The following is a 16687-nucleotide window of genomic DNA, read 5'->3' as shown; positions in this document are numbered from 1 at the left end:
CTATCAATTCAATATACCAAAGGTTGCTAAAAACAAGAGGTTCATATCTGCTGGAGATGCAAATGAGAAGGTAAGGGAAGAGCAAGTGAAGGAGGAAAGTGTAGGGATACCTGGTGTTCTTGTATCTTGTTCAAAGCTTGAATTCCTGCTGTGTGGTTAGGGCAATGTGCCACAATACCAATAGGGAAGCAGGTTCTTCCTTTCCCAGCAGCCTGCTATGGAATTGGTACTTATCCTACCTGCTTCACTGTTGGCAGAGATGAGCTTTTGTCAGGCTTTTCCCAGATATCTGAAGTACAGTGTCTGATCACAATGTGGCATCACAAGAGATACGAGCATGGTGCCAAGACTATGACAGTAATTTCAGGAGAGAGTCTAATCCTGAAGACAGCTCAATAGTGATGTGGCAGGACCTTTTTTTCAGGAGTTCTGGTAACCAGTTCCCCCCCCCCCCCCCCCAAAACCAAACCAAACCAGACCAAAAAACCTTAGTTCTGTCTGTAAGTGTGCATTTCTGGGAGATGTATGTGCAGACAACAGAAGTGGCAGGGCCTAGTGACTGCAGACTACAGTACTTCTTTGCACACGTAAGGCAGATTTCATCTTGGAGAAGCCTGAATTTACCAGCAAGCATTGTAAGGATCCTGAGAAGCAGGTAAGTGTCATTAGTCACTTTTTCAGTAGGAAAAAACTGAGGCACATGGAATTTCACATGTCCAGAGTCTACCAGTGTGAGTCCATGATACAACACATTGATTTGGGGAGTAAGAGGCAGTCCTTTACTGTCACCATTAAGCACTACTGCTTTAAATCTTTAAAACTCATGGGAACAGATGAAAACCCAATGTCTTTTTAACTGGGTTGTATGGATTCAACCAAACCACACTTTAAAGCAATGTATGTCACTTAACCAGCTTGAAGATAGGCACATCTATTGCAGATGCGTGTAGTGTGACATAATTTTACTGCCCCATCCCTGGCAGTGTTCAAGGCCAGCTTGGATGGGACTTGGAGCAACCTGGTCTAGTGGTAGGTATCCCTGCCCATGGTAGGGGGTTGGAACTGGATGAGCATTAAAGTCCCTTCCAACCCAACCATTCAATACTTTTATGACTCTTTCAGGTACTGAAATTCCTATGGTTGGAATGTAGACTGTGAAGGACATGTCTTATGCCAACCTAATAGATTAATTGGTTGTAAAGTTGAATTTAGACTTTGCAGTGTTCAAACGTAAGCTGGGTGTGTGTTGGGGAACTAAAAAAAATAAAAGCAGTAGATATTGCTCCATGGTTGAGTACAGAAATAAATTATTTCTCTTGGTAAGGCCTCATTCTAGTGCATTTGTTAGTTATTTATGTAATTATAAACAAAATGTGGATACTTTCAGCATTTGGACTGATTATATAGTCCTTTATAACTATTTATCAGTTGGTAAATATGGCATATTGTATCCTCACCTCTTTTACATCTACTCTTTGTATTTAGTTTAAGTAGTGACAGGACAAGAGGGAATGGCTTTAATATGACAGGGGGGAGATTTAGATTAGATCTTAGGCAAAAGCTCTTCCCTGTGAGGGTGCTGAGGCACTGGCACAGGGTGCCCAGAGAAGCTGTGGCTGCCCCATCCCTGGCAGTGTTCAAGGCCAGGTTGGACGGGGCTTGGAGCAACCCGGTCTAGTGGAAGGTGTTCCTGTTCATGACAGAGGGTTGGAACTGGATGAGCTTTAAGGTCACTTCCAACCGAAGCCACTCTGTGATTGTATGGTACGTACTGCTGTTAATTCTTGCTCTTTACTGGCTGCAGAATAAACTTTGCCTATGTGGATTGGGAGTATCCCTTTGGAGCCAGACTTTTACAGGATGTGAGCCTTATTTGTGAATTGAGGAGTTATTTTACACCATGAGCCACGAGGGTTTTTTTCCCTCTTCTTTCAGTATTTGCTGCTCAGCTGGCAACTGAGTCCTCATGTTCAGCTACGCAGTGAGTAATAGTGCTTTTAATTACCTTTTATCCAAGGCACACAACCAACCTTACAACCACTCTGAGAAATACTGGGCCTAGGCAAAAATACTTCATCAACCCACAAAATGCCACAAGCTTTGTGGCTGACAGGACTAACAGTTTAACACCATGCAGTTAGCAACATCACAATAATTTAGGTCGAAATCAGGAAGCATTCAATGTCCAACTGAGAGTGCAAGAACAGCCTTTCACAGGAACATTATCTAAGCTGAAATCCAGCTTGCTTGCCAGGAGTAATGCTTCACTCTTGCAAGTGACGTATATTTTTTTTAATTGCTGTGAATGTTCAGGAACACGGTATTAATTCCTATTGACTGTCAGGTCTTTCGGCTATTTATACTTTCAACAAGATCATATCAGAGTATCACATTTTTTGGTGATAGAGGAAGCTAAATTGCTGCCATTAGAGGAGATCTAAGAATAGTGTTGGCTGGGAGAACATGACTTTTTGTTTTCCATCCATTTGTCCTCTCCTTTTCCAACCTGAGCAGTTGAAACTGCTTTTATGATAATTGCTCTCCAATGGGTGATCATTTGGATGCCTAGCTGGACTGTGGGAAGACCCCCATGTGTGAGACCAGCTCCAGTCAGAGCACTTACTGTTTGGATGCTTGTGTTATTTTGGCAGCACCTGCGGGCTCTTGGGACTTATCTGATCAACAGAAAAACAAAGTCAGGAATGATTCAGGCATTCTTCATCCATGAGGTTGCTCAAGATGTGTTTGAAGGTGTGCTTTTACGGCTATCACTCAGTGGATTTCCATATTCTGTCTCAGAACTTGTTTATTCACACTGGTGAATTATTACTAAGACCGAAGAGTTAATAACGGCTGATTTTTTACTATTTACATGCCAGGAGGGAGGAGGAAGCGGTGGCACAAGTGCACTGCCCGGCGCCGCGGGGAAATTCGTCTTTACGTGAAACGAGCCGGCTGGGGAGCAGCGAAGGGCTTGGGGAGCGGGGCGAAGGGCCGGCGGGGCTCACCCCGTTCTCTCGGCCTTCCCGAGGCCATGGCCGTGCGGCGGCGCTGCCGAGGCCTGGGGGGGAGGGTGCGCGTCACGGCGGGGGGCGGGCGGGGACCCCCCCGCTGCGGGGGGGTCGGGGCCGCGCCTGGGCAGCGGGCGGAGCCGCCGCCGCCGCTGCCGAAGCCGTTCCGCGCGTTGGAGACTGCGCTGGGCTCGGCGCGGCTCCGCTGCAGCCACCGGGAGGGAGGGCGAGCGAGAGAGAGAGGCGGGCACTGCCGCCCGCGCCGGGCCGATGGGTCTCCTCCTGCTCCTCTGGGCGTGTGCGGCCGCCGCCGGGGCAGGTGAGGGGCCGGGGCTGCGGGGCCGGCGGCCGCTCCTGCCGCCTCTCCGGAGAGCGGGGCCTCGGCGTGCAGGAACTTTGCGGGGCGCCGGCTGCGGGCTGCGCCCCTGCGGGGACCGCGAGCGGCATCGGGAGTGGCCCCGGCTCCGCCGGCTGCAGCCGCGGCGGGGCCGGGCATCCTTCGCTGCGCGGGTTTCCGCGGCGCGCAGCACGGCTTGTCCCCAGCGGGGAGCCCCCGGGGGGCCGCCTCTCCGCGAGTGCGGTGGGGCAGGTGGGGCAAAGTTTTCTGAAAGCGGCCGGGGTGCGCGGTACCGGGGTACCGGGGAACGGGTACCGTGGGCAGCCACGGTCCAGGGGGGCGGCGCGGTGTGCCTGCCGGTGCTGTGCCTGCCGCGTTATTCCGACAGCACTGCACGACCCGAGCACCCTTTCTTGTTCCTTTTGGGAGGCTTTGTTCTCCTTCCCTTTGCCACGGGGACCGCGCTTCCTCGGTCGGAGGTCGTAACGGGAACGTTTCTCGATAGTGCTTGTATCTGTTCTCGGGGAGGTTACCCCAGGCGGTTGTCAGAAGCGCCAAGGAATCCGTGTTTGTAAATTACAATTATACTTGTGGCAATTATCAGAATCCACAGATCTGGAGAGGTGCGTCATAAAAATAGTTGGAAGACTATTCCCCCTGTCCATTTCGCAGTGGTGTTGCCACCAGTAACGCACACAAGCTTTTGGAATGGTCAGTAGGACCTGAAACTCCCCTTCTTGGAATTGCGATATCAGTCTGAAAGTTCTTTGTGTGCAACAATTGCCGCTGAAGTTGTGAGGGGAGAGAGCAAAATGCCTCTCCTAGAGAGAGCTTGCTCTTCACCTCATTGATGAGTACATGTGGTTGACTTGCTTGTGTGGAGTGTGCTTTTGCTTGAAGTTTTGCCATCCCTAAAGAGCTCATTTCACATGTTGAGGAAATGATAAATGAGCTGCATACATTGCATGACTCCACATTAGCTAGATGGAGCGTGGCACGATTGCTGGTGCTTGAGTGGAGGTGATAAGGGCGCAAGCAGAGCATACAAGCTGTTGGAGCTGTAAGGAAGAATTAATTTCCTTTAGGGATTTCCTGGTGACATCATTCATAATCATATGGCTTAATTCTCTAAATCTGCCGTGCTGTCTTCAGTTCAGGTTGGGCCAAATCCACCAAGTCCTGAGATGATTTCTGCTCCCGCCCACCTGACTGAATTAGTTGGGAGTTCTGCTTGTGTAAGCCACTGATTTAAGAGAAACGGCCCAATTACTTTAAATAGGAATTGAAAGCTGTACCCATCAGGATCGGGCCCAGGCCTTGCGCGGCTCTCCAGTGAGAGCAGACGGGTTGATAATTAATTTTTACCTCAGAAGGAAACGGTCTTGCCAGCTTCTTGTTCCACTGAAGAGAGGCAGCATAAAATAACGAGATGCGAGTGTGGCTGACGTGCCTGTGGTATCTTTCTGATAGACTGTGGGAGACTGCAGGGGAAAATGAGACTTGGTTATCTTACTGAAGATGCTGATTTGTTGTCTATTAATTATTAACTAGGCTTTTGAGTGCCTGCTGCAATTTGAAGAGCCAGCACAGGAAAATGACTAGGTATTTAAAGCAGTGTGGGTTCTTGCTAAATAGCTGCCGTGGCATTAGAAATAGTCTTAGCTTCTGAGAGCGTTTTAAAAACTGAAAGGGCGCACGCTATAGTTGGCATCCGAGATTCTTCACCGGTGTAAATTGAAGCCTGTGGAGCTACAGTGATCTATACTTGTTGGGCCTTAGGTATTCAGGCTGGAATAAAAAGCTTTAATAGAGCGGAGGAGTTATTGTGATTTATGGGATTGACCATACTTGCTAGATGTGGTTTCTGTCCTCACCCTCTAGATGCGTGTGGCAGAGCTTTCACTGGCTTTAATGGGGTCAAGATTTGTCTTCCTGGACATAGTTTGTCCTTTCCGTTGAGCAAGTTTTAGTGCCTACTCGACCTCCCTTCATATTAGGAGGTTTTTTGCTGATCTTAATATATCCAACCCCTTTCAAATGAGGAGCAGTGTATTCTGTTCTTGGCAGGAGTAGCAGGCACTTTCTTTCCCGATAGGTAAGTTCACACAATTTACAGTGTGCTGCTTTTCTTCTGAATGAAACCCTTAGAAGAAATAATAAGTCCTTCAGTTTCTCTTCTAAAACAATATTTGCTTTAATGCCATTTTCTATTTTTTTTTTTTTTCCCAGAAAAGCCACCCTCTGTATTTGTGTATGTGTTTGTGTCTGGAGTTTGTAGGTTACAGCCTGCAAGAGTTGCTGTAGGTTGGGAGTAGATAGGTTGGTAAGTTCTCTTCTGGTAATCAGAGGCAGGTACACTGAAGGAAAGCAGTCACTGGTAAATGTTGGCTGTTTCTTCGGTAAATCTTGACTGCATGCAAGTGGTTTGGGACCAGGAGAGCTGGCTGGCTGTTTCTGATGCCAGTGCTTATTCCAAAAGGGGAAGGTGTTGTCCAGAGTGTCAGTTGCGGTCCTTCAGTGCCTGATCTAGGGTTGGTGAAGTTAACGGTAGTATTAAAAGCTTGATGAAGTTGCTGATAATCTGGCAAGTTTTTACCCTGGAAAAGTTTATCTGGATTCATATTATCTAATTTAAATTTCCTACAATAAGGTACTTATACTCACATCCTTATGAAAGCACTGTGTATGTACTCACTTGGTTATGTTGGCAGTCTTGGAGCTTCAGTTCTGCCAGATGCCTCTAGGTCTTTATTTTCCTTGTAGCGTAAGGTTGCTAGAGACCTTCTAAAGCTACTCCTAAAGCTTTCTACTCTGTCCCTTGTGTAGTAGAATCCTCTGTGTTAGCACAACACGATATTCCAACAAGTTTTAATTCTTGAGTAAAGGAAAGGAGAAAGTGCTGTGGTACAGATGGCTTATGAGTAGAATACTTAACTTGCTCGTTCTGCACACCTCAGTAGTTTCTTAGACCCCTTCAAAGAGAATTACAAATGAATCAATTTAGGCCTGAACATGAGGTCCACTCTGTGGAAATCAGTCTGAGAATGCTTTACAGGTAATGCTGTTGCTTGATGGAAGTCAGTAGGACTTTTACCATTGACTTCAGCCGCGTCAGGATTTTCCTGGAATCTGTTACTAAGGATGTTATTTAAAAATTTCATTAAGGAAGTGCTTGGATCCTGCATGAGACGTTTGACCTATGTGTCAGGCACAGATCTCTCGTCACACTTATTGCTATGTTGAGAGAGACTCCGTGGTCAGGCTGGCCTCTTCCTATCTCTAGAAAATGGTCTGTTTAACCGAACTTGGTGCACCATAGCGGTCAAGTTGCCCTTAGCTTTTGAGCATAGCAACTTCAAACTACTTGGGGGCATGAACCCCCTCAGGTCACTGCTAGTTAAGGGAGTGTCAAGTCTGTGTATAAGCCATTTCTAAGGTTAAGGTTTGTGCTTCTGCAGATGGGGAGGTGAAGGAATGTCTGCTATTTGTAGGTAGGCTTTGTCGCATTTCACTGGCACCGGCTGTGCTGAAATACAGAGGTGCGCTTCCCAAGCAATACCCAACAGTTCTGGGAGTCACTTGGGGCTCTTGGATTACAGGGTGGCATCCTTTGTGCTGCTGCCATATCTTCTCCAGGGTCATTTGGCCCTGTTGGGAGGACAGATTACGTTTAGCCTATGAGCTGTGTGGCCTGGTCTGTTAGTCACAGCAAGCTATGAGATGTGAGAGAAATTTTTCATCCTCACATCTCCCTGGAAATAGTGTGGCCAATAGATGAATGCTGCAAATCTCTTTCATCTTTTTGCTTAGGTGGTTATGCTTTTACTTATTTATTACTCTTTAGCCTTATGAAGGTACTGAATTAGTGTTACAGTTTTAGAATGTTTCAACTTGTGTGTAGTAAAATCTGGGGAAAGGAAACAGTTTCATTAAAAGAATTGGAGAAGAAAATGTCTTTCCTGCAGCAGAGTTACTGTCTTATAAGTAATTACTGTATACAGTATGTGTGAATGTAAAGGTACTATAAATGTCTGCACTGCACTAGATATTCTTCTCCATTTTTTCATTACCTGATTTGAAATAAAACTTGATCTAACACTCTCCCTCCCTTCCTTCCCTCTCTCCCACCCTCTGCCTGCCTCCAACAGCTGTAGGATTTGGAATGGACCCTGACTTACAAATTGATATCATCACAGAGCTGGATCTTGTGAATACAACCCTTGGGGTAACACAAGTGTCAGGACTACACAATGCCAGCAAGGCATTTTTATTCCAAGGTAAGACAAACATCCTCAATTCTCTTATCTGTCTGCATGAGCTCATAAGAGCTTTGATGGCTAGACTGATTCTCTGTAATGGAGGTCTGACTTAACTGTTGCTTTCTTTTACTTTGATATTTTTTATTTCAACATAGCCCTTATTACTTTCCTGAAATACCTGTGGCATTTATTTTTAGTGTGCTCTCGGGTAGCTGTGGTTAGAGATCTTTAGGGAACTGTTTTTGTGTAGGATTTTAACACTCCCAGTATTTATTTCTAACTAGGTAAGTCAAAGCAGTTCTAAGGCATGGATTTGGTGTATACATTTTCTCTCTGTGGTTGTACACATGCAGAGACACAGACAGCTGGAGCTGTGTAGCTACAAGAAAACATTTAATGTATTGAAACTGATTAGTTACATGTAGCAATACTTTCATCAATTTGCTGCAAACTGTTAAGGTGACAAAATAGAACGGGATTGCATTTAACTGCCCAAGCTGAATATCAGATATGGAATAAGTCACTTAGAATTGTAGTGGGTTTCATTCAATATTCAAAGATAATGCTTGTGAGGTGTTCTAAAATGGTGGTATTTTTATTTTTAGTGAGTGAGATTCATGATGAATTTCAATTACTCGAATTTTTGATGAATTAACAAGTTTTACCATGGACTTAATCTGTAAAGTCCAGATTGCTGTGCTTTACTCTGTGTTGCAGTGTGTGTTAGTGTCCCACTTTTTTGCTGTCTGTCCTCTGTAGCCGTTTTTAGAGGCAGACAATTATGATCTCATTTAGCTTTCATTCTGGATCTGCAGTGCTAACTGACTTCATTGCAAGTTGTAAAAGAAGCTGATCTGTAATCTCGGCTCATTCTTTACCTGGCCAAGGCCAGTTTAGGAGCCAGAACAGAGAGAGTTCTAGAGACCTCAGATTTGTTAGTCGTATTTCCAATCTTTTATGGTACAATGAGGCATAATTTTCAGTGATTCCCAGATTAATGTTCAGAAGACATTAATTTATTAATCTAAAGTTATCGATTGTGTTTTGTTTTTTTTTTTTTTTTCTTTTTTTCCCCAATGCCCTGACTCAAAGTTTATGTATTATGGACAAACAGTATTAAAATACATTCATTCCTCTAAGGACTGCAGTGGCTGAACAGATTCAAAACAGTATCTCCAACTGCTATTCTATGCAGCTAACTGTAGCCACGCTGGTGAACTGTCATGGTAAGTTTTCACATATTGGTAGTCAGAGCTGGAGGGAAGATGACTGAGAAGTGTTTTTTCAGGGCACCGATTGAAATTGCTGATACTGAAAGTACCTTTGAAAGCCTAATGGGGAAGATGTTCTTTTTGTCTTGGAGAATCTCACCTGTAGTTTAGAGAAACTTAGAGAAAACTGGTGTAAAAAAAAAAGTAGGGCTTGTAAAATTAACATGAGCAGAAAATATGGAGGACAGATGTTCATGGGAAGCAATGAATAAAAATTCACTGTACTAAGTGAATGAATTCAAAGCCTGTAATTAGGTAAATAACAGGTTTTTTACCTACCAGAACATAAATTCTTTTTGCTAATGTACACATTTTGTAATGTATCCCTGCACTTGGGTAACACCCCTGGCATAAACCTTGGAAGACAGCTTAGGAAAATTTTTCTCTTCAGTTAAGCCCTTGGGCTGGGAGAAAACTGAAGACCTAGGAAGGGGGGAGGGGATTTAACTGGGCCTGTTGGGGACAAGCCCAAGAGGAACATGCTAGGGATTGAAGGATGGCGGGCTAAGGAGGACAATCAATCTCTTGTTTCACTTGTGGGAAAGGATAGCTCTTTAGACCCTGTCCCGCAGGGGAAAAAGAGTACTAGGACTGGCTCCCTGAAATGCCTGTACACCAATGCACGCAGCATGGGGAATAAACAGGAGGAGTTAGAAGTCTGTGTGCGGGCTAAAGGTTATGATCTAGTGGCGATTACAGAGACATGGTGGGACAGGTCACATGACTGGAATGTGGTCATGGATGGCTATGTCCTTTTTAGGAAAGATAGGTCAGCGAAGCGAGGTGGTGGAGTTGCTCTTTACGTGAGAGAGCAACTAGAATGTATTGAGTTCTGTCCGGGGTCGGATGAGGAGCAAGTGGAATGTCTGTGGGTACGAATCAAGGGGCTGACTGGCACGGGTGATACAGTTGTGGGGGTCTATTACAGACCTCCTGATCAGGACGAAGGAGTTGATGAGGCTTTCTACAGGCAACTGGAAGTAGCCTCGCGACTACATGCCTTAGTCGTCGTGGGGGACTTTAATTACCCCGATATTTGCTGGAAGACTCACACAGCCAGTCATTCACAGTCTAGGAGGTTCCTCGAGTGCATTGATGATAATTTCTTAATGCAAATGGTGGACGTACCAACTAGGGGAGCAGCGCTGCTAGATTTAGTACTCGCCAACAAGGAGGGTTTGGTCGAAGTGGTGACGGTCAATGGCAGCCTTGGCTGCAGTGACCATGAGATGGTGGAGTTTAGGATCCTGTGTGGGAGGAATAGAATAGCTAGCAAAGCCACAGTTCTGGATTTCCGAAGGGCCAACTTTGGCCTCTTCAGTCAACTGCTAAGGGAAGTCTCATGGGAAAGTGTACTAGGCGGTAAAGGGGCTCAAGATAGTTGGTTAGCATTCAAGGACCGCTTCTTCCAAGCTCAGGATCGGAGCGTCCCAATGAGTAGGAAGTCAAGTAAGGGATCTAGGAGACCGGCGTGGTTAAACAAGGAGCTGCTGGGCAAACTCAAGTGGAAAAGGAGAATCTATGGATTATGGAAGGAGGGGCTGGCCGCTTGGGAGGAATATAGGACAGTTGTTAGAGGATGTAGGGAGGCAATTAGGACAGCTAAGGCCTCCTTGGAACTCAATCTTGCTAGTCGGGTTAAAGACAATAGAAAGGGCTTCTTCAAATACATAGCAAATAAAACTAACACAAGAGGCAATATAGGCCCACTGCTGAACAAAGTGGGTGCCCTGGAGACAGAGGATATAAAGAAGGCAGAGGTGCTGAATGCCTTCTTTGCCTCTGTCTTTACTCCTGCAGACTCTCCCCCAGGGCTCCGGATTTCTATAGCCCCAGAAGGAGTCAAGACAAAGGAAGAGTTTGCTTTGGTAGATGAGGATTGGGTTAGGGATCAGCTATGCAATCTGGACATCTGTAAATCGATGGGTCCGGATGGAATGCACCCACGGGTGCTGAGGGAGCTGGCGGAGGTCATTGCTAGGCCACTTTCCATCATCTTTGGTAAGTCGTGGGAAATGGGCGAGGTGCCTGAGGATTGGCGGATGGCAAAGGTCACACCAATCTATAAGAAGGGCAAGAAGGAGGACCCGGGTAATTATAGACCGGTCAGCCTTACCTCCATCCCTGGAAAGATGATGGAACAACTTATTCTTGACTCCATCACTAGGCATATCAAGGATGAGGGGGTCATTAAGAACAGCCAACATGGTTTTATGAGGGGGAAGTCATGTATGACCAACCTTATAGCCTTCTATGAGGAAGTGACTAGGTGGAGGGATGATGGTAGAGCGGTTGATGTGGTTTTTCTTGATTTCAGTAAGGCATTTGATACTGTCTCCCACAGCATCCTCATAGATAAGCTGAGGAAGTGTGGGCTTGACGATCAAGTAGTGAGGTGGATCGAGAACTGGTTGAAAGGAAGAAGGCAGAGAGTTGTGGTCAATGGCGCAGAATCTAGCTGGAGGTCTGTGACTAGTGGAGTTCCTCAGGGGTCGGTGCTGGGACCGGTGCTGTTTAATATTTTCATCAATGACCTGGATGAGGGAACTGAGTGCACCCTCAGCAAGTTTGCTGATGACACAAAACTGGGAGGAGTGGCTGACACACCAGAGGACTGTGCTGCCATTCAGCGAGACCTGGACAGGCTGGAGAGTTGGGCGGGGAGAAACTTGATGAAATTTAACAAGGACAAGTGTAAAGTCTTGCATCTGGGGAAGAACAACCCCATGTACCAGTACAGGTTGGGGGTTGACCTGCTGGAAAGTAGTGAAGGGGAAAGGGACCTGGGGGTCCTGGTGGATAGGAGGATGACCATGAGCCAGCAATGTGCTCTTGTGGCCAAGAAGGCAAATGGCATCTTAGGGTGCATTAGAAAGGGAGTGGTTAGTAGGTCAAGAGAGGTTCTCCTCCCCCTCTACTCAGCCTTGGTGAGGCCGCATCTGGAATATTGCGTCCAGTTCTGGGCCCCTCTGTTCAAGAAGGACAGGGAATTGCTTGAAGGAGTCCAGCGCAGAGCCACAAAGATGATTAAGGGAGTGGAACATCTCCCTTATGAGGAGAGGCTGAGGGAGCTGGGTCTCTTTAGCTTGCAAAAGAGGAGACTGAGGGGTGACCTCATCAATGTTTACAAATATGTGAAGGGTAGGTGTCAGGATGATGGAGCTAGGCTTTTTTCAGTGATATCCAGTGATAGGACAAGGGGCAATGGGTGTAAACTGGAACATAGGAAGTTCCACGTTAACATCAGGAAGAACTTCTTTACTGTAAGAGTGACAGAGCACTGGAACAGGCTGCCCAGGGGGGTTGTGGAGTCTCCTACACTGGAGATATTCAAGGCCCGCCTGGACAAGTTCCTGTGTGATGTACTGTAGGTTACCCTGCTCTTGCAGGGGGGTTGGACTAGATGATCTTTTTAGGTCCCTTCCAACCCTTGGGATTCTGTGATTCTGTGATTCTGACCTTTGGTCTGTTACTCCATCCTGAGAGAGGTCTGCGAGGGGTCTTTTGCTGCTGCCACCAGATGGGCTGCTTCCCTTCTTGTTAGTATGTTATTTCTGTGATTCTGTGATTTGTTAAATGTCAGCAGTATGTTGGCAGTTGTATGCATTGCCTTTTGCTAACAGAGGTGACTTACTTTAGAACTACCGTTTGGTTGCGTTCCAGGTCCTTTGCAGTAAAACTGATGCAGAACTCGGGGCAATGTATGGGTAACTGCTATGGCTAAGTTAGAATCTCTTCCTACAGAGATTGGTAAAAAACCCCAGCACACATGACATCCCCTGTGGAGAGAAAAGACTGGAAGTTAGTGCTTATTTTAAAAATCACTGTATCCTCTTGGAGCAGCTCTTCCTGTCTCCAAGATGTGGTCCTTTGAGCAAAGCTTTGCTTTAGTTCTTACTGTTTGGGAGTATCTAGTGCGTGCTGTGCCTTGCTGTGTCATGCTGCTCTGGTGTTGCCTTTGGGGCTCTGGGCAGAGGAGGACCTGCTTCACCTGGCAGGCTGATTGCTGAGCAGAGCCACAAAAAAAGACCTCTTCACTTGTAGGCTCTTGCTGCTGAGGATTTCCTAGTTGAGGGAATTAGAAGAATTTGTATGTTCTTTAGTGTGTGCAGTTTTCCTAGGGTCAGTTTTGCCTGCTGCCTTTGGTGGTGACCTTACAGCAATGTAGCAGAGCTTTGAGCTCACAAAAGGTTCCCCGTGGATCATTTCCTGTCTTGTAAGATATATTTCCTGAAATGGCTTTGCTAGAGCAGTTCGAACTGGGAGTTTCTTTATGTGTCCCTGGAAGTCTGCACCTTTGAGGCAGAGAAATGGTAATTTTTCCCTACCCCAGACAACTGTGTGCACAGTTGTAGTGAAAATATGGATTGTTCTCCTAAGTGAGACTCTTGTTCTGTGAATTAAACTCTTTGAAACAGACACCTTTATGAGTTTTGGGCATTCTTTTGGTTGCATTTAGGGGCAAAATGAAGAAATGAAGAAGCAGGGAATGATGGTTAGATGTGCACAAAGGAAAGAGAAACTTATTTTTAATTACCTTCTGGATCATTGATACTATCAATTATTACAGTAACATACTGTTTGTATTGAGTTTATGGAGAGTGATGCCATGGTTTGATTTATCCTAGAGTGAATGTAGGACTCTTTGCCCTGGAGAGTTAGCAATTTCAGTCCAAGGCAACCTCAGTGAAGCCAGTGGCGTATTCTGATTTTCTAATAATATTGGTAGTAACAGCTGAAACTCAGATTTCTATGGGAAGCAGCTTTACAGGCAAAAGAACAAATTCAGCTCTGTTGCAAACTATGTGACAGCATGATAGAACTGAAGTGGCAGTTGAGAGATGTTGGTTGCCTTTGGGCAAGCAAACTTGTTCCTAATTCAGAAAAGCAGAGAAACCTATAATTAAGTGTAGTTATCTGAATGGTCCTGTTGGGCCTGGACTTTGATTATTAGAGTATCTCAGCTGTAGTTTTGATTGATCAGTTCCATTATTTATGTGTTTCAGTTCCATTCTCTCTGAAATGGGGATGGGGGAATCAGAAAAGCAATGTAAGAGCTGACAGTGAAGTAGTTGAAATACAGATATCTAACTCATAATGGCAATTCTGCAAACAGTCTGACTGTCAAGATCCTGAACATTGTGGTGTCTTGATTATTTGTCTTTTATTTATTTGTACAATCAAGAGTGCGGAAAAAAAGCCCTGGTGTTGGGGTGGTTGTTCTAGCACAAAAGGGACGAAGGAAGGTGAGTGGAGATTCTGCAGTAGAGTGCTTTTGGGGAACAGGGTACCCAAGAACCAAGTATCTAACCCCACATCTCCTTACCTCTGTCCAGGGGTCCAAAGAATTCTAAGAAGCAGTTCTGAGGTGGGAGAGAAATCTACTTCAAAGAAAAATATTAATTGTCCATCTAATGCATTAATTAAATTAAAATTAACATCTTAGAGACACTGAGTGAAAAACATCTGTAAATAGTATCTGATGAACATGACAAAATGATACTAAAATTGCTAGAACAGGATTATAACAAAACCCTGAGCCGTAGCCCTGTGGTGGAGCTCAGTCCTGCTGTGTGTTTCAGCTAGCAGGGAAGCTGGGCTTGTTTTGACCCTGTAGGTGGAAACCTCAGCAGGATCTTGAGACTGATGGCAAAGACTCTCATTATAAGTAAGGCAGGAAGAGGTGACTAACTGGTCGTCCTGTTTCTAGGTAGACTGAACCCAGTTTTTAGCCTAGCTGTTAAATTATGTGATTACCTTAACCAGTCTGACTTTTGTTCTGTGCTCAGTTCTCACTGGCAAAGTAAAATTTTATTCCTTTTACAGCCTGTCAGCTATGCCTATTTCTTTTTAATTCCTCTTTTCTTAACATCTATTTTTGAGCTAACAGAGGCTTAAAGCCTTTACTTATAAAGCAGTCTCCCCAAGAAGTTTATTAAGGCTTTGCTGTTCCCTTTCTTAGCAATCTGGCAGTATTTTTCAAATAAGTCTTTAAATTAGGAATGATCGTTGTGCTACATAGACTGTGTAAAGCACTAAGTAAAATAAACCACCAAGTACAGTTCAAAGTCTAGCTATATGTAGTCCTTTCTTCCTTGACTGTTTCTTTACATGTATTAAACAACCACTGGATTTATAAGAGAAAGACCTGGCCTGCAGCTCCTGCAGCACAGAGTTCAGTCGTTCTCCTTCTTCCCACTTTGTACCAGGGACTGCTGAGTTCTTTTCTGTTCAATTGTAGCTCCAACAGGAAAGGTGAAAGAATAACAAGCATCTTAAAGCACAGAGAAAGGCAATGCTTTTGTTAGAGAAGAGTGAATCTTGTCGAGTTCCTGAAATAAAAGAGCCGTCCTGCTTCAGGCCAAAAGACAGAGGAAATCTGCAGTACCAAGGGGTGTAGAGGTGCCTCCCAGCAGACTCACTTGAGCTTCCAGATGCAGTACAACCTGCTCTGTCAGTGTTTCCTCTCAGTGTGTTATAGAGCCTAATTTTTCGTTTTAGACACCTTCCTCCTTGACTTGCTAATTCTGTACTTGGAGAGCAGAGGTCTTTCCTGATCCTGCTCTAGGATTCAGAGTCCTTAAAGGCAGCTTTTGTGGTGCCAAAGTGGAAGGGGTTTGATTGCTGGCCAGCTTTGGTGTGCTTTGAGATTGTTGGATAAGGAGGACTGTGTAAGTTGGCCTGGCCATCAGGAGTGGGCGCATACCCTTTATATCAGGAGTGCAGTTGCTGGGGTACACTTGTCATGCCCTGGCCGTGCATGTGGGGCAGTACCTCAGCACTGAAGTGCACTCTGTAAATTCAAAGGCAGGTGAGTAGGCAGCTGCCTTCCTCATCCGTGTGTGAACATCTCACCTGGGCCTCAGTTAGCTGTGTGCTGTGGCCGAGGTTTTATGGGATCATAGAATCCTAGAATGGTTTGGGTTGGAAGGGACCTTGGTTCCTTGCCTTGGTAAGCACACACTGCCTCATGCTTGGCACTTATTTTTTCTTTCCTGGGGTGTACAGCAGGGAGGTCTGCAGCGAGGGGGAGAGAGAAACTTCAGCTTTGGAGTTGGGAGGGGAAGGAAAGGAGCATCTGTTCCGTCATTTTACCAGGTACTTCCCACTGCCTGCATGGGCTCTTTGGAGGCAGGGAGAGGAGTCAGCACTGCCCTGAGGTGGGGAGGCAGGAACCGGTTGTGTCTGGATAGGGCAACTCCCACCTCTCGTCACAGAGGCACCGGCACCTCACCGCACCATTCGGGTCTATCTCCATGGGAATTCTGCCAGCTCTTTGAACTTGTGTGCTTTATTGAGCTTCATTTGTTTAAAGGGAAGAGTGAGCTTTGTTTCCTCTTTCTTCTTGTGCAGGTCTGCACTAGTTTCCACAGGGGCATGGTGGGTTTTACCCTGTTGATGTCTGTGGAGCGCCTGTCCCGGGTGCGTGGGACCTCAGGAGGGAAAGGCAGCTGCCATCACATCAAAAGCCTTTATACCTGTGAGCAAAAATAGTATCTGTAAGCGAAAAAATAGCATCTGTAAGGAAAATAGCATCTACATCTGAGTTGAGGGTCACCTCTCACCCTGATCGTAGAATCATAGAATAGTTAGGGTTGGAAAGGACCTCAAGATCATCTAGTTCCAACCCCCCTGCCATGGGCAGGGACACCTCACACTAAACCATGTCACCCAAGGCTCTATCCAACCTGGCCCTGAACACTGACAGGGATAGAGCATTCACAACTTCCCTGGGCAACCCATCTGGTAACACTGCAGGTGTTGCTTCCTCGGTGCTAAATGTTGCTGTTTCCCTTCTCCTTCTGCTGA

The 16687-nt window shown here is 45.8% G+C and overlaps 1 protein-coding gene across 5 annotated transcripts in view; it reads left to right on the top strand.

Annotated features, from left to right (window-relative positions):
- The first annotated feature begins 3154 nt into the window (after positions 1 to 3154).
- The window catches only part of NELL1 (neural EGFL like 1), a 306821-nt gene continuing 293288 nt past the window's right edge, over positions 3155 to 16687 (top strand). For all 5 annotated transcript variants that reach the window (XM_065683411.1, XM_065683408.1, XM_065683410.1 and 2 more), the window contains exons 1-2: positions 3155 to 3330; positions 7497 to 7625. In XM_065683411.1, the coding sequence (XP_065539483.1) occupies positions 3282 to 3330; positions 7497 to 7625 (178 nt within the window). In that variant the 5' untranslated portion in view covers positions 3155 to 3281. The remainder of the gene's footprint in view (positions 3331 to 7496; positions 7626 to 16687) is intronic.

The sequence above is a fragment of the Lathamus discolor genome, chromosome 6 (assembly GCF_037157495.1).
Source record: "Lathamus discolor isolate bLatDis1 chromosome 6, bLatDis1.hap1, whole genome shotgun sequence".
Taxonomy (NCBI): Eukaryota; Metazoa; Chordata; class Aves; order Psittaciformes; family Psittacidae; genus Lathamus; species Lathamus discolor.
The sequence above is the reverse complement of the archived record's forward strand: the minus strand, read 5'-3'. Positions and strand labels throughout refer to the sequence as shown.